The 18,663-nt window shown below is 44.3% G+C and overlaps 1 protein-coding gene across 3 annotated transcripts in view; it reads left to right on the top strand.

The window, feature by feature from the left end:
* swap70b (switching B cell complex subunit SWAP70b) overlaps positions 1-18,663 on the top strand; it is an 86,488-nt gene that overhangs the window by 24,356 nt on the left and 43,469 nt on the right. For all 3 annotated transcript variants that reach the window (XM_078415382.1, XM_078415381.1, XM_078415383.1), the window contains exons 3-4: positions 6,481-6,657; positions 11,558-11,785. In XM_078415382.1, the coding sequence (XP_078271508.1) occupies positions 6,481-6,657; positions 11,558-11,785 (405 nt within the window). The remainder of the gene's footprint in view (positions 1-6,480; positions 6,658-11,557; positions 11,786-18,663) is intronic.

The raw sequence follows: 18,663 nt of genomic DNA, 5'->3' as shown, positions 1-18,663 counted from the left end.
TCTCTTCCCCTGCCGTCTGTTCCTGCGGTCAGGCAGTTGTCGTTGCCACGTCGGGGCGGTCGGGGCACCCGACATTGAAGCCCCCGCTGGGCGGTGAAAATCCCGCGGCCTATTCCAGGCCGCGCCGGACGGTGAAAGGTCCGCGGCGAGCCGACCCAAGCCCCACGATTCGGGGCGGGCGAAGACTCTGCCTCTGCCGCTGCCGGAGCTCCCGATGTCGGCCCCCACCCAGGGGCCTGTGGGCTTCCGACGTCCACGCGGCCCGCGCCGGAGCCTCCGGAGACGAGTCGCAGCCGCTCCCGCAGCATCCGAAGGCGGCCAGCGCCGCAGGTGGTGAGTCCGGGCCGTGGGCTCTGCGAACCAGAGCCTAGGTGGTCCCAGGTGCATGGCTGGTGGTAGGCCGCAGCGGGAACGGGGACATGACACCGAAACAAAGGTCGCGTCTCCGTTCGGGAGAGAGAATTTTACAGTTCCCGTTCCCTCCCACCCCCCCCCCCCCCCCAAACATAACATACAAACCCTACACCATATTAAAACTACAATTCAGACAAAAACAACAAAAAACACAAAAGACAGACGGACTGCAGGCAAGCCGCAGCTGTGACGGCAGCGCTGGCTCCTCTCCATCCAAGCTACATGTAATTCATTGAAATAGGTGTTATATTTTTTAAGTTGTTCACATTTTAAAGTTTAAATCTATCTCCGAGGGAGGGAGGGAGGGAGGGAGGGAGGGAGGGATGAGGGAGGATAAGGGGGGTGGAGGGGAGTGGAGGGGGATGGGGGGAGGGGGAGGGGGGAAAAGAGGGTGCTGCACTAATGCAAGAGAGGTTTGGGCCCAACGTGTCCACTTGGTCTAATCATTAATAAGATTGTGTGGCCTTGCTGAGCGCATTTCCTTCATTCAGGCAATGATTGCACTTCAAAAATACTTAACTGTTTGTAAAATGCTACTGGGCATCCTGATTAAGCAGGTCAGAGAGCATTCTTCGAAAGTGAAACCATTAAGGTTTCAGGTCTAAGACCTTTCATCAGATTTGTTTTTATTCTATTACTAGACCAAGTGGACCCATTGGGCCTAAACCTCTCCTGCATTGGTGCAGCACCCTCTCCTTCCCCCCCTCCCCTCTTCCCCCCCTCCCCTCTTCCCCCTCCCGTCTCCCTCCCCATCGCTACCACTGACAAAACAGATTTGCTAAATGGGAATCTTTTTTTTTCCTGTTTTATTTTCTCAGTTGAAAATGCACAATGGGAACAAAGTGAATGCATACAGATATTTGTAGATTGTGCAACCTATTCATCCTGTCCCCATCTTCTTGATCTATTTTTAAAAAAAATTCTGTATGTTTCTTTTTACTTCGTGATTTTGTAATGACTACAAGAATATATTTGTACTTTTCTGCAAACCTCAGGAAACACATTTTTCCTTTTCTTCCACACACCCAGCTGAAACCATTGGTCTGGGCATTTGTCCATAATTGCCTTCTACAAACAACTGATGCATTGTTAAAGAATAGGCAGTTTATTGCTTTCTGCGATAAATAAGTGGTTTGCATTTGCTCAAGCAAAACAGGCTAGTTGATATTTGAAACAAACAAAACTACACAATGTAGGAACTCTACTTTTAAAAATCTAATAATACTGAATAAACCCAATTCTTTGATCTCAAGAAAATACTAGATAGAATAATCTTTTAAGTTGACATCCCTATATATTCTTTGCAGTTCTCTGAACTGTTTCAAGAGTTGAATAATTTGTCCAAAGTTTCTATCACATGCTTTATGCACCAAGAATTGGAGTGCATTTAAAATGGGAACAGCACTTTGCCTTAACAAAATGTACAGATGTTATTCATTGCAGTTTCACACAAAATGCTATAATTCACTATGCAACACTGGCCTTTATCTGAAATGACAGGACTTTTTGAGATTAAATAATATTTCTATGTTATTAAAAAAAAAAAGAGAATCCTGATTGAAAGGCCATCATCAATGCCATAGGACTCAACAAAAATTGTAAAGATCAGGGCAAAAGATGTAACATAACTAATCTTTAAGAAAATAGTTCTGAGAGGAAAGAGTTAGAGTTTTGTTGTTGCAGGAAATAATAATTTAGAGTAGAAGACTGGTTTTAAAACATCTTGATTTCATTTCATCACAGTGGGTTTTTTAAGAATATATGACTAAGAATTTACACTGAGTTGATTGAGGGAAGAGAATAAGAATGAAAGCAATGACCTTGGTAATGTTCAATAACAATCACAAAATGAATGGTTGGAAAGGTACAGAGAGAGAAGCCAGATGAGTCCAAATCTTAGTTTTGACGATACATACTAAGAATAGGGTTTATTTACTTTGGAGGATCGAAGTTTTAGAGGGAACTAGACCAAGTGGACCCATTGGGCCCAAACCTCTCCTGCATTGCTGCAGCACCCTGTCCTCTCCCCTCTCTCCTCAACTCCCCCTCCCTTCTCCCCCCCTTCCCTCCCCTCCTCTCCTCTCCCCTCCCTCCCTCCCTCCCTCCCTCCCTCCCTCCCTCCCTCCCTCCCTCCCTCCCTCCCTCCCTCCCTCCCTCCCTCCCTCCCTCCCTCCCTCCCTCCCTCCCTCCTCTCCTCCCCCTCCCGTCCTTTTAAACTTTAAAATGTGAATAGCTTAAAAAATATAACACCGATTTCAATAATAACTACTTGCATTATCACTAAAGTGACAATGGTGAGTAAGGTGGGCCTAACATTGTCGCGCTATCGTGTACCGTTTTAGCTGACGTTCAGTGACAAACAAGATAACAAACGAGAGTTTTAGTATATAGATAAATAGGATAGAGAGTGGATTAACAGCCATTGAATGCTTTGTACTGTTATCTGGATATGCAAACAAGATGGATGTGATGATCTTTTCAAAATCTTTGGTTATGTTTGTTCAAATGTAAATTGAGCTACCTTGGAGAAAGAGACGTCTTTATTTCTTCCTGGTACATGAGTTTGTTTTTTTCTCCATATGTCCTAATTCCCTTGAACACAATGACTAGCTGGGGCAATTCAGGGGGCATTTAAGGATCAACTGCTGTGGTGCTGGAGTCACAGATCAACCAAATTGTCAGATTTCCTTCCCTCGAAACAGATGAGGTCTGATATGGTTGTTTCGTGATCCCCATTAGATACTAGCTTTGCTCTCAGGTTTTATTCAGTTAAGCATTTTAAAATTCCCATTTGATCTGGTGGGGTGTGAACTGGTGAACCCTGATTTAAAGCATAACCACAATGTTGCAACGCTCTTCGTTTGGTGGTTGTTGGAAGGGTATTTAAGCCAAAAGGATATTGGTCCACTTGTATTCTACGATGCACCTTCTAAATCAGAATTCCTTGCCAAATCCACCTGATCTTACTTGAATCAAAGAAATTGAAGTTATTATACTACATTTTTCATGATCTTAAAAATGTGCCAATGTGCATTTTGAGATAATGTAGGGAAATATGGCAGTCAATTTGTGGACAACACAGTTTATCATTTCCACAGTCAATCGGAGATTATTCGGGAGTATATTAAAATGTCAATTTTGTGTTTTTGTGCATTTTTGAGTTGAAAATATCACTATCATACGCATCAGATGAACTTGCATATTCGTTTATGATTCTTGCTCCACCAGAATACTTTGCATCCTGCAGAGTAGGTTGGGTTTGCCAAGTCTGTGTAATTTAATGTGCATTACAATTGAATGCAAAGAAGAGCATAGTTGAAACTTAGATGAATGTTTATCTTGAACTTCTCATGCGGGAGGGGAAATTGAATATGAAAGTGTCGGACAGTATGCCAGAGAGAACTCTGACCATTTATGTTGTAGGAAGGAGCTGCAAATGCTGGTTTATACCAAAGATAGACGCAAAATGATTCCCCCTCTACCCTCAAGCTCTGTGCCGAACAACTGGCACCGATCTACACAGACATTTTCAACCAGTCCCTGCAAACCTGCACTGTCCCTGCCTGCTTCAAGGTCTCCACTATTGTCCCTGTACCCAAAAAGACAAGGATCGCTGGCCTTAATGACTACAGGCCTGTCGCACTTACCTCTGTAGTCATGAAGACCTTTGAAAGACTTGTGCTGGCCCAGCTGAAAAACATCACAAACCCCCTGCAGTTTGCATATAGGGCCAATAGATCGGTGGACGACGCAGTCAATCTAGGCCTGCATTTCATCCTCCAGCACCTAGACCACAAGGGGACCTATGCCAGGATTCTGTTTGTGGACTTTAGCTGTGCTTTTAACACCATTGTGCCATAGCTACTACACTACAAACTCTCCCAGCTGACTGTGCCTGAACCCCTCTGTCAGTGGATCATCAGCTTCCTGACGGACACGAAGCAGCATGTGAGGCTGGGAAAGCACATCTCGGACCCGCAAACCCTCAGCATAGGAGCACCGCAAGGCTGCGTACTCTCCCCTCTCCTTTACTCTCTCTACACCAACAACTGCACCTCCACAGACTCCTCTGTCAAGCTCCTCAAGTTTGCGAATGACACTACCCTGATTGGACTGGGGAGGAATCTGCCTACAGATGGGAAGTGACACAGCTGGCGTCCTGGTGCCATCGCAACAACCTGGAGCTCAATGCTCTCAAGACAGTGGAACTAATTGTAGACTTTCGAAGAGATCCCCCTCCCCTCCCCCCACTCACCATCAACAACACCATAGTCGCATCTGTGGAGTAATTTAAGTTCCTTGGAACCATCATCTCCAGGGACCTTAAATGGGGGGCTACCATCGACTCCACAGTCAAAAAGCCCCAACAGAGGATGTACTTCCTGCGGCAACTGAAGAAACACAATCTGCCGCAGGCAATGATGGTCCAATTCTGTACTGCTATCATTGAGTCCGTCCTCACCTTCTCCATCATGGTCTGGTTTGGCTCAGCCACCAGGCACGACATCCGGAGGCTGCAACAGATCGTTCGCACAACTGAGAAGGTTGTTGGCTGCAACCTTCCCCCCCATTGACGAACTGTACACTACAAGGGCCAGGAAGCGAGCGGGCAAGATCATCTCTGACCCCTCTCACCCTGGCCACAAACTCTTCGAACCACTTCCCTTTGGAAGGCGACTCTGGACTGTCAAAGCAGCCACAGCCAGACATAAAAACAGCTTTTTTTCCACAAGTGATAGTTCTACTCAATAACCAAAGCCTGTAGTCTCTTTTTTGCTCTGGTTTATTTTCACCCGCATGTTTCGATCCCTTATTGTTTTGATGTGTTTATGCTTTATTCTTAATTGTTAACTGTATGTTTGTGTTGTCATTTGTGAGCGGAGCACCAAGGCACATTCCTTGTATCTGCATACTTGGCCAATAAACTTATTCATTCATTCATTTGTTCAAAATGATGGAGTGACTCAGCGGGACAGGCAGCATCTCTGGATAGAAGGAATGGGTAACTTTTCGGGTCGAGGCCTTTCTTCAGACTGAATCAGGGGAGAAGGAGATACAGAGATAAGGAAATGTAAGGTGTCAAAATGAGACAAAGGGGATGGAGGTCAAGGAAAATGTAGAATAGATCATTGTTAGCTAGGAGAAGGTAGCAACAAAGCAAACAGGGATAAACAGAGTCAGTCTAGTCGGAGAACTGGGAAGGGGGAGGGATGGAGAGAGGGGGAAGGCAAAGATTTCCTGAAGTTCAAGAAGAAGGGTCTGTTGAAGGGTCTCGACCCGAAACGTCACCCATTCCTTCTCTCCTGAGATGCTGCCTAACCTGCTGAGTTACTCCAGCATTTTGTGAATAAATACCTTCGACTTGAAGTTCAAGAAGTCATTTATGGTTCTTGTGACAGCTGATCAACCTGATTAACCCGAACTGAAGTGATTAAAATGTATTGGCACAATAGATCTTGAAAGATAATGAGAATGAATCAGTTCTAAATTGCAGTGTTGGGTATGAATGAATTTGGAGAGATAAAAGTTAACTACTTGTGAGCTACTGCACACAGTATGATTACACTGAGAATTTGATATGAGGAAGAAATGTTTTCTCCAGCACTTGAAAATGCTTAACGGCTGTGGTATGATTCGAAATTGCTGTGAGTAAATTATTTATCCTTATTCTTTGAAATAAATTACTTGCTTTTCAGTTAGGCCAAAGTGTATTGTGGCAGGCTGTGGTTGTGTGAATGCATTTGAATCTGAGGAAGCTTGATGTTTTCGTTATACAGTTCAAAATTTTAATTAGCTGCATAAATAAAATCGGCACACTAATCATTTTTATTAAATCTCAACCAATGAGTGTATGGTTTCTACGATGAATCTTGTGCAGCAAAATGAGTTAAGAGTTTCCTTATTCTTGGTGAGTACTTGATGATAATAGTAATCCATAGTATTACTGTATTAGAGACCCTCGAAGTATCAGAATGTCTAAGCAATGTAGCTAATGATTATTTTTCCTCTTTTATGCTGTTATTCTCCTGACTTTTTTCCCCCCAATTTCATCCTTGCCCACCCAAGGTTCAACCCAACAGCTTTGATAAATGTGACTTTAACAGAATGTGCTGGACTCTATCTGTTAAGAAAAATCTGAACTGCAACACCTTATTGATCAGTGATGAAGATGCCTTCAAAGTGTGGTGTATCTTTAACTTCCTCTCAGAAGATGTGTATCCCTTGATCATAGTCCCGGAGGAGGTAAGCTTGAGAATGTTTACATGAAACAATCCAATTTCATCACCCTTGGTGTGAAAGTTTGTCAATGGTTCTTGCTTTTTTATCTATTTCAAATGTGTGCCTGAAAATTATTCTGATGTCAGGTGGGATTAGATTTGACTGCTAAATGCCCTCTAAACTGACTGGCAGAAACGGTTTGTGTAGCTGAAGTGGCCCATTTGGTGAAGGACTTAAATTGTGTCTCAGTGCATGATGCAATTCTTTTTAAAAACAATAAAGAAGACATCTTGAGTTGAGTTGAGTTTAGTTTATTGTCACGTGTGCCGTCATATACAGTGAAAAGCTTTTGTTGCATGCTAACCAGTCACCTGAAAGACAATATTTGTTTTTCTTGTTCTGACAATCTTGTTCTGACATGCTGCTGATGACATATCAATCCCTCGTTGAAGGGTCTCGACCTGAAACATCACCCATTCCTTCTCTCCAGAGATGCTTCCTGTCCCGCTGAGTTACTCTAGCTTTTTGTGTCTATCTGTGGGTTAAACCAGCATCTGCAGTTCCTTCTTACACAATTCCACATTGCTGTCGGAAGGTGCTAATGTACCCCTTGAATGGTTTTAATGATGGTGTTCCCACAATGGTATTGAGGTATGGAATGCCAGGGTATTCAATCACCAGCAATGAAAACAAAAGTCCAAGTCAGAATGGTAGATAACTGGTCCAATAACATTGCTACACTTGTACTACTTGGTGATCAAGGCCCTGAGGAAGAAAGTGCTGTCAGCATGGCAGCAAGGTCTGAATAGCACATAAGAAGATAGACACAAAATGCTGGAGTAACTCAGCAGGACAGGCAGCATCTCTGGAGAGAAGGGATTGATGATGTTTTGGGTCGAGACACATCTTCAGTCTGAAGTATGAAACAGGGTGACCAAAACTGAACACACAGAGCTAAATGTGGCCTCATCAATATCTTGTATAACTGTAATATGACCTCCTAACTTCTATATTATTGGAGCACGAAGGCACATTCCTTGTATGTGTACATACTTGGCCAGTAAACTTATTCATTCATTCATTCATTTATAACTTCTATACAATACTCTGACTGATGAAGGCCATATGCCAAAAGCCTTCTTGAACACCCTATATCTATCTATCTGTCTGTGACGGTATTTTCAAGGAAGTATGCACCTGCACTCCTAGATCGCTCTGCTCTACAACACTCTCCAGAGCCCTGCCATTCACTGTGTAGGTCCTGCCATGGTAAGATTTACAAAAAATGCAACACTTCTCACTTCTCTGTATTAAACTCCATTAACTACAGGTGCTCCTCGACTTACGATGGGGTTACTTCCGATAAACACGTGACCGGAAGAGAGCTGCGGCTTGCTGCTGACGCCCAGCTTTTGCACCATCGTAAAGTCAAAATATCGTAAGTCGAGGAGCATCTGTACTTCCTCAGCCCACCTGCTCAACCGATCAAGATCCTGCTTCAATGTTTGAGAACCAACTTCACTGTCTACTATACCACCTAATTTAATGTCCTCTGCAAACTTAATAATTGTGTCTCGTACATTTCTCATTTAAATCATTTCAAAGATTCCCACACACTAACACTATCCTGCACACATTAGGGACAATTTACAATTTTGTCAAGCCAATGAACGTACAAACCTATACATCTTGAGTGTGGGAGGAAACCGGAGCTCCCGTAGAAAACCCACGCAGGTCACGGGGAGAACGTAAAAAACTCTGTACAGACCGCATCCATAGTGAAGATTGAGCCTGGGTCTCTGGCACTGTAAGGCAGCAACTCTACTGCTGTGCCACCACACTAGCCTCAATTCCTGAGGAGAGTAACATAACATAACATAACAACACTTTATTGTCACTCGGCTTTTTACACCGAACGAAATTTCAGCAGTCACACAAAACACAGCAAAAAAGAAAAGAACACAGGACACCCGACCCCAACACAAACATCCATCACAGTGACTCCAAACACCCCCTCACTGTGATGGAGGCAACAAAACTTCCCCTCTCTTCCCCCCGCACCCACGGACAGGCAGCTCGACCCCTACCGAGGTAAACGACACGCACAGCCCCCACAAGGGGATGGAAGGCCCCGCGGCCGAGCCGCCCTGGGCACCGAAACGTCCCGCGGCCGCACCGGGCGATGTTAAGTCCAGCGGCCGAGCCGCACCGGGCACTGAAACGTCCCGCGGCCGAGCCGCACCGGGCACTGAAACGTCCCGCGGCCGCACCGGGCGATGTTAAGTCCATCTGCCTGATCTGACAATGAGAGGTTGTTTCTTACATTGGGCTTTCTTGAGCCTCTGTAAAAGACAAAGAGCTGTGAGTAGGTTGGAGAATAAAAGGGACAAGTAAAACTGGAAACTCAGGAAATTCAGAAACTGCGTTCTGAATGAAGGTGTCCTGCAAAGCAGTCACTCATTTTGTATACCAACTGTAATTTACTAGATGGGAAGACGCATAAGTGAATCACATTTTTACTTCCCTAAACCCTTCCTAAACTCTATCCAACCCCTTGAGAGGAGGATGTTCTTTTGTCCACAAGGCTAGGATTTTAGTTAAATTGCTTGCTGGCATATTTTGTGAGGCGCACGGTCGTTCAGGGTAGGTACAAAATAATACTTTTATTTTAAAGATAGAGACTGGAAATCGGCCCTTTGGCCCATTGAGTCCATGTTGACCATTGGTCACCCATTTTCACGCTCGTTCATCCAACTTTCACATCCACTCCCTTCGCACTAGGGATGATTTGCAGGGGGGCAATCAACCAACAAACCTGCATATCTTTGGGATGTGGGAGGAAAGCGGAGCACCCGGAGGAAACCCATGTGGTCACAGGGAGAACGTGACAACTCCACGCAGAGAGCACCCGAGATCATGACCCAGTGCTGTGATGATCGGGTCATCGATCCCGATCTGATTGTGAGGCAGCAGCTCTAGCAGATCTGCCACTTTTTTTTCCGAGTAAACAACGAATTCGATGGGGTTTACTGTTGTTATATGCACTGTAATTAATTAAACTAAAAATTAAAAAAATAAACACTAAAAAAACAACAAATTGATCAAATGACTCGTAAATATTTGAATAAGATTTGCTTCAAATATAGAACCATTATTTTATGCTGTTTATAACAATTTAGATAGTCCTGCCACTGATATGTGTTTGTGACCCAAATCTTCATTATGCCATTTACTGAAATGCTCTCTGATTGTCAACTATTTATAAAATTATTGATTGACAATCATTGTTTAAAATTGTGTTCAATTTTTAAGAAATAAAGACATTAATTATGTTATCTATGTTATTTATGCATTTAATTGTACCTTGTTGTTTACAAACAGAAGAATGGTGAAAAATATGAAATTCGTCAAACAATTCTCTGGGCTTGGGCTGGGTTCCCAGGAATATAAATTTAGATCAGAGGAAGTTTAATTTTTGTAGTTGGAGAGAGGTTTCTCTCATATTAATTAGTTGGTCAATTATTAAAGTGAAGAGACTTTCTAAAAAAATGTTAAACATGTTTCTTTCCTGAGGGGATGGGCATGTATTTGCATTCTGCAACGACTTGCAGCCTGTGGGATGTGTAGGATGGAACTACATTTGCTGGTTTACTCCGAAGATAGACACAAAATGCTGGAGTAACTCAGCGGGACAGGCAGCATCTCTGTCTGAAGAAGGGTCTCAACCTGAAACGTCACCCATTCCTTCTAACCATAGATGTTGCCTGCCTTGAAGAGTTACTCCGGCATTTTGTGTCTATCATCAGCCTGTGAGATGTGCTGGATTCTGCTTCCGAACTGGCAGAGGGCCCACACTGATCTATCCATTGTCCCAACTCTTGACTTCTTTTGAAGATAAAGATATTGTAAATGTTGGCTTGCATTTGCTTCTGGATAATGATGTAGAAATGCACGTTACTCTTGGATACTGCCTGGCCCAACTTGTTTGAACTCTTTTGTTTTTGAAGTTTTGATGTTGGAACTAACATGCAGGATTAGAAAGGTTTGCTGCCACTGGCTTTCTCCATAGTTACTGGTTCCAACTCTGGTAAATCTTTGCCATTCACATTTTGTCTGAGAAGTAGGAGAACCAAGTGATCTAAGGATGCATTGAATACTATGCCTTCAAAATTGGAATCAAACCCTGAATTATGAATCACTTCCCTTGCCCTTCCTCTGTTTCCATCTCTCACCTTTCCTCCTCTGTAATATTTCTATTTCCCTCTTTCCCACTTTTTAAATAGAGAATAGACAATAGACAATAGGTGCAGGAGTAGGCCATTCGGTCCTTCGAGCCAGCACCACCATTCAATGTGATCATGGCTGATCATTCTCAATCAGTACCCCGTTCCTGCCTTCTCCCCATACCCCCTGACTCCACTATCCTTAAGAGCTCTATCTAGCTCTCTCTTGAAAGCATTCAGAGAACTGGCCTCCACTGCCTTCTGAGGCAGAGAATTCCACAGATTTCGTTCCTGACACACATGCTCATGTTCCTGCTATTTCCCTGCTTCCCCCTTTGACTGTCCTAAAAAATCCTCCTGGTTCTGGTCCTCCTGTGAGTAACATCAATGCTGGTCAATGGAGACACAAGGAACTGCAGATGCTGGCTTACAAAATAAGATGCAAAGTGCTGGTGTAACTCAGCAGGTCAAGCAGCATCTCTGGAGAATGCACATTGGTGATGTTTCGGGCCAGGGCACTTCTTCAGACTGATTGTGGTTAGAGGGAGGGGGGGTTAGAAAGTTGGCAGAAAACTGTGCAATTAATAATTTTAGAAATTGAAGTTGTTATTTAATTTGCATATAATATTAGATTGTCATGAAATTAGAATTTTTGTGGCCATTCGCTGTGCTAATACAAATTTTTTGTTCTCGCTGCTCAGATTGAGTATTTCCTCCGGAAACTGACCGAGGCAATGGGAATTAATTGGCAGCAGGAGCAGATTGAAGATTACAGATCTCATCTTGGAGACAAGTGGAGTGGCCTTTCTGTTTGGGAGTTCATCAAACTGGTTGGATCAGGGTTGCACTCGAAGGCCATGAACAGACAAACGTTGTCAATGGCAATCAACGAAGTTTACTGTGAACTCATCCTTGATGTGATGAAGCAGGTAAGAGGGATCTTAAAAACCTTGGGCCGAGCCCTCTGCCCATTTTATCCCATCTATTGATCATCGTCTTCACCTAAATTATTACTGTTTATCAAAGTGCAAAATCTAAAATATGAGAAAAGAAACATATGCAAAGTATTTTTATTGAGAGTATACTTGCAGCGGCACTCTATTCTAAGTAAGACCAAATCTTACTTAGATCTTTGCATTTCTAAAGTAAACGTCCCTGCATCTTTAAACTCATCTTGGTATCTAAAAGTCTTTGAACTAAGTGCTTCAACTGGAATAAAATCAGTGACTGACATGGTGATCTTTTTGATATTGACAAAATTACAAATTCAATGAATATTCCCCTTGTTCTCACCTTTCACCCCATTAGCTATCACATACATGGCATAATCCTCTAACATTTTTTCAACCTCCAACGTGATCTCGCCACTAGTCACATCGTCCCATCTCCACCCCTTTCCGCTTTCTGTAGAAATTATTCCCTCCGCAAATCCCTGGTTCACCCTTCCCATCCCATCCAAATTACTCCCTCACCTGGTATTTTCCCTTGCAACCACAGGAAATGCAACACTTCTGCCCATACCTCCCCATACCTGTCTTGGACCTCCACTGTCAGAGTGAAGCCACATGCACTTTGGAGGAACAACACCTCATATTTCGCTTGGGCAACTTACAACCCAGTGATATGAATACACCAATACAATACACAGTGTCCCAGATGTCATCACCCACCAATTCCCTGACCAATAACTGATTAGCAGACCGGCAAGATTTCTTCCCCTCCTTGGTTCAGGCTCTGCAAAGCCAACAATCCCATTTTGTTGCACTGCCTTCCGTTGAAAGTGCAAAATGTAATGACGTTGTAGGGTAAACGCGTTGATAAATGTAAACCGAGAAAAAAACACTGCCATTAGTTTCATCGGCCTTGCCCGTTCCTTTTTCGCTAAGTTCCACATTAATGTTCAGATCGGGTTGAGGGCAATTCTTGTTGGCCACTTGTCATTTTTCAGGACCTCTTCTCCATGCTTTGTTTCGTGTGTAAGTCACACAAACGCTGGCCTGATTTATTTAAAACTTGAGCTGGAAACGTTACTGATGAACTCACACACAAGCATTGACATGACCTTTCAGCAAGATTTCAGTTAAGAACAAGAAATGTATTTTTCTTTTCTTTTCTTTCCCATCCCCAATTCAGGGAAGGTGAAGAAAATGTGGTTGTCCCTCCAGTCCCATTGTAGAAATGGACTCGCGCCCTGAAACCTCGTTGGCTTAAAGTTGAATTGCTGCAGTTTTAACCACCTGAGCTGCTTGGGGGACCATAGAGTATCTGCGCTTGGCTGCTTGCTAAATTATGTATTTTAAAATATTTCGGTAGTTGACTATTTTAAGCATCCTTTTTACACAGTAAGTGAATATGCTTGTGACCTGTTTTTGGTCGACTACTCATGGTACTCAATGTGAGTCCTCAGGAAATGCACAAGCATTTCTGCTCTTAATTCTGTGACTGCAGATTTTAAGTATTGTCGACTTTGCTATAAATATATAAACATTGAGTCATGACTGAGGAAGTAGCCGACATCATCTAAATCCCTGTTCACTGGACGCAATGAGAAGTGGATTGTGGTCTCAAGTTCCTTGCAGCGTTACTTCAGCCGTATCAGGAAGTGAGATTAGCTGTTTGAAAGAATGTGTATGCACTCTGGCAAGGTCTTATCAATTGAGTCACTGGAGCTGTCACCAGATAATCCCCAGAAAGTATGCGATCGGGTTGTACAATTTATAATTAATGGTTTAAATGGAGACATTTGGTTTTAGACAATAGGTGCAGGAGTAGGCCATTCAGCCCTTCGAGCCAGCACCGCCATTCAATGCGATCATGGCTGATCACTCTCAATCAGTACCCCGTTCCTGCCTTCTCCCCATACCCCCTCACTCCGCTATCCTTAAGAGCTCTATCCAGCTCTCTCTTGAAAGCATCCAACGAACTGGCCTCCACTGTCTTCTGAGGCAGAGAATTCCACACCTTCACCACTCTCTGACTGAAAAAGTTCTTCCTCATCTCTGTTCTAAATGGCCTACCCCTTATTCTTAAACTGTGGCCCCTTGTTCTGGACTCCCCCAACATTGGGAACATGTTTCCTGCCTCTAATGTGTCCAATCCCCTAATTATCTTATATGTTTCAATAAGATCCCCCCTCATCCTTCTAAATTCCAGTGTATACAAGCCCAATCGCTCCAGCCTTTCAACATACGACAGTCCCGCCATTCCGGGAATTAACCTAGTGAACCTACGCTGCACGCCCTCCATAGCAAGAATATCCTTCCTCAAATTTGGAGACCAAAACTGCACACAGTACTCCAGGTGCGGTCTCACCAGGGCCCGGTACAACTGTAGAAGGACCTCTTTGCTCCTATACTCAACTCCTCTTGTTATGAAGGCCAACATTCCATTGGCTTTCTTCACTGCCTGCTGTACCTGCATGCTTCCTTTCATTGACTGATGCACTAGGACACCCAGATCTCGTTGAACTCCCCCTCCTCCTAACTTGACACCATTCAGATAATAATCTGCCTTTCTATTCTTACTGTTTTGAAGTGAGATTGGATTTCAGGAGGGCTTTCCGTTTGGATTGTTGGGTGAAATATTGTCTCTTTTGGTGTCAAAATGAGACTAGTTTGTAAAGTTAGATGATGAATGTCAGTGTTGTTATTTAAACCACCTAATTGCCAGGCACTTTTTCAAAGAAAGTTCTTGAGATTGGAGATTAACGTGAACACAACAAATCAGGAAATAATTTCAAAAGTAAATCTGCATGCGGAACGGAAAGGAATATCATTTTGTTCGCTGTTAATGATTTTTAAACAAAGAAGAGATTTGATTTTGGCGACAAAGGACACAAAGTGCTGGAGGAACTCAGAGGGTCAGGCAGAATCAATGGAGAACATTGAAAGTGGTGTTTGGGATTGGAATCATTCTTCAGAGTGATTGTGGTAGGGGGTGGGGGGAGAGAGGAAGCTGGAAAAGAGGAGGGGCAGGACAAAGCTTGGCAAGTGATGGGTGGACACAAGTGGGGGGGGGGGGGGGCTTGATAGGCAGATGGTTAGATAATGGCCGGTGATGAAAAGACAAAAAGTGTGAGGTATTGGTTGGAAGAGTTGCGAATTGTGAAGGCAGAGGATTGAATAAAGGTGGAAGGGTTGGGTAGAAATGGGTATGGTTCAAGATGGGGCACAGGGAAGAGAAAGTGGGGGGGGGGGGGGGGTCGATGCAGGTAGTTACCTATAATTGGAGAATTCAGTGTTGGAATTGTTTGGTTGTAAGCTCGCCAAGTTTGCGTGTGGCCTCACTCTGGCAATGGAGGAGGCCCAGGTCAGAAAGGAAAGTATGAATGTGTAGGGGAGTTAAAACCCCCCTACTAAATACCCCCCTCACTATTCCCGCCCTCCCCCCTCTCTCCCCGTGACCCATTTCTGCCCTCCTCCTCCCATTCCACCTATATTTCTACTCTAGCTTCACAATTTACAGCCCTTGTATCCTTATCTCACACACCTTTTGTATTTTCATCTCTGGCATTTGGCTAACCACTGCCCTGACCTATCCACCTATCACTCACCAGTATTTGTCCTGCCCTGGCTCCCTTCCAGCTTTCCTCACTCCCCCACTACCACCCACCACCACAATCAGTCTGAAGTAGTGTCCCAACCCAGAACGTCATCTAACAAGCTCTTTGACCCACTGAGTTTTAGCTGACCATCGATCACCCGTACACTATGTTTTGCCAGTTTTGCATCCTACACACTAGGGGCAATTTACAGAAGTCAAACCTGCACGTCTTTGGAATGTGGGAGGACACCGGATCACCCAGTGAAAACGTACGCGGTCATGGAGAACGTACAAACACTGTACAGACAACACCCGTAGTCAGGGACAAACCCTGGTCTCTGGCGCTGCAAGGCAGCAACACTACCACAGAGCCACTGTGCTGTTCCAAAGCATTTTGTGTGATCAGGATCATTCCTGTACTGTGAAATACCTAATTGTACAGTTTTACAACACTGTGTATTTAAGAACGGACCTCCTTGTAAGATCATTTATGTGCATTTACCGCTGTGCTCTTGGAACATTCTAATTGCAGATGTTAGGTTGCTTTGCGTAACAAATGGCAAGCAGAATAACAGCAAAGATCGAATCTTGTCAGTTAAAGTCAGCACAAACCCCCATGGAATACACAGGGCAAGACAAGAATTTGTTTGAAGTTAGTGCATGCAATGGTTTGTCCCCAAATCATTAAACCCCTTTGCCTAATTCTGGCTGTCCATCTGATCTTGATTGTTTTGTGAGTTCAGAATTATTTTCCCCTTGTTGAGCCAGAAGAATGTCTTTGCATGTGTGCCTGTGTGCCTCACTCTTTCCTCTGTTCAGGCGGAGGTGGCCCAATCCCTCAGGCTATTTCCTTGTTAATGAATTTAGCAACAAAGCTATTGGCAGATTTAACTCTCTCCATCATTACCCATCAGGAACTTGATTACTTGACGTTAATACATGTCGCAGTCTGTGGGAGTGAAGGTGCTTTCTGCACAAAACTCTGCAAATACACTTTGTTGTGAAACATGGTACTTAAACCTGCTATGCTACCATTATTCTCTATGTGGAAGAGAAAGAAACTATGAAATGTGATGTTTAAATCACCATATTTATCCAAACTTTATTTAAATAATTAACACCTTGTCCACTGCCAGAAAATAGGTCGGACTGTGATCAATTTTCAATAATAAGAAAGCGATTAATGTTTTCATTTTGGAAGTTATTACTTCATTTATCACTGATCCTGAACTTTTTTTTACAGATGTAGGAGTCATTGTAAAATATAGGGAAGTCATGTGTCATCCCCCACGGCCTTCTCTCTACTTAAGTTCTCATCTGTTCTTGATGGGCTTGTTTGAGGTCAATTGATGTGTCATGTTGCTTTCAAAGATATCCCTGCAATTTATTATGTTTTGTACGAACCTTTTGGTGGGGCAGGGAGGAGGTGCGAGTGTTTGGCATTGTGGGGTTAGTGCCATTCGTGTGCACTGGGTTGGTTCGCCAGCATATCCCACACATTCCACCAATGGTTGGGATTGCTGCCCATCGTAATCACATTGAGTTAGATTGAACATGAGGGAGGTAAACGTCTTGCGTAATAGATGAATTACGTAAACATGCGCTTATGCAAACTATTTGCAGCAGGTGCTCCCGTTTCATGAATGACCTGTGTTATTGCATTGTGAGGGCTTCCCGACTGATTCCTGGATATAAAAGGTAGTGTAAGAAAATAACTGCAGATGCTGGTACAAATCGAAGGTATTTATTCACAAAATGCTGGAGTAACTCAGCAGGTCAGGCAGCATCTCAGGAGAGAAGGAATGGGTGACATTTCGGGTCGAGACCCTTCTTCAAACTTCAGGTCTGAAGAAGGGTCTCGACCCGAAATGTCACCCATTCCTTCTCTCCTGAGATGCTGCCTGACCTGCTGAGTTACTCCAGCATTTTGTGAATAAATACCCTAGATATAAAAGCGTAGCCCAAGCTCGCTGCTCTTCCACTTTCGGCCACTGCCGTTGCCACGCTGGGAAGGTGAGCGACTCCGGGTGAAGTCTCTGACATCTTGAAAAGGGTGCAGCGGCGAGCACTTCTGCACCAGTTGACGTGGCTGTTGTTGCGGCTCACCTTGTAGCTCCCGGCCGACAGCACTTTCTTCAGGCCACCGCCACCGACTGGATGCGTTTGGTCACCCTGGGGCTCCCTCCCCTCTCTCCAGCTGCTGCTGCTGCTGCTGCTGCTTCCTGCCGGCCATTGCTTTATCTGCTCCCCCCTCTACCACCCCCGCTGTCTCCTTCATCGCTGGACATCTTGTTGGTGACTCCAGGGGAGGAGGAGGCGGTGGAGTGCACGAAACAATGGCCGATAGGAAGAAGTGGCAGCTGGAGAGAGGGGAGGGAGCTCCATGGTGACCGAGCGTGTCCTGTCAGTGGTGGCAGCCTGAAGAAAGCGCTGTTGACCAGGGGCTATCACGTGAGCCGCAATAACAGCCGTGCCAACCGGACAGTGCGGCAGCTGATGAAGAAGGGCTCGCTGGTGCAGGCCAGCGGCATCAGTGCCAAGTTTTCTGGTGCAACAACACAAAGTGCTGGAGTCACTCTGCAGACTGAGTCAGTCTGAAGAAGAGTCCCGACCCGTAACGTCAGCTATCCATGTTCTCTAGAGATGCAGCCTGACCTGCTGAATTCCTCTGGCATTTTGTGCTTTTTGTGTGTTAACCAGCATCTGCAGTTCTTTGTTTCTACCTAGTTTTAAGATGATTCCGACTCGCGTAAAATCTGACTTGCTAAGGGTTTAAGGAATGTGATCCTTGTGTAAGTCCCGGAGTGTCTGTATTTGTGAAGTTTGGCATTATGGCCAGGAGTCACTCTTTAAAGATTCTTCTGATTAAAATCTACTCCTGACCCTTTGAACTCATCTCCACATAACTCGATTCTATCCTATCCTTCCTTATTCTGTCCCTTTCTTGATTAGTAAGTGTGTCAAAGGTTACGGGGATAAGGCAGGCGAGTGGGGTTGAGAGGGAAAGATAGATCAACCATGAATGAATGGCAGAGTAAGCTTGATGGGCTGAATGGCCTAATTGTGCTCCTATGACATCTGAACCTCCCACCTACGTCTGAGGCACCTCACACGAACCTCAACTCTTGGGGGCATGGAGTTATATATTTTCTCTGCCCCCAATGCCTCATCTTCACCATGGACGTCCACTCCCTCTACACCGCCATGCACCACCAGGAAGGTCTCGAGGGCCTTTGTTTCTTCCTCCAACAGAGACCCAATCGAT

Source organism: Rhinoraja longicauda, chromosome 18 (assembly GCF_053455715.1).
Source record: "Rhinoraja longicauda isolate Sanriku21f chromosome 18, sRhiLon1.1, whole genome shotgun sequence".
In the NCBI taxonomy this organism is placed as follows: Eukaryota; Metazoa; Chordata; class Chondrichthyes; order Rajiformes; family Arhynchobatidae; genus Rhinoraja; species Rhinoraja longicauda.
This window is presented reverse-complemented; position numbering and strand designations above follow the sequence as displayed.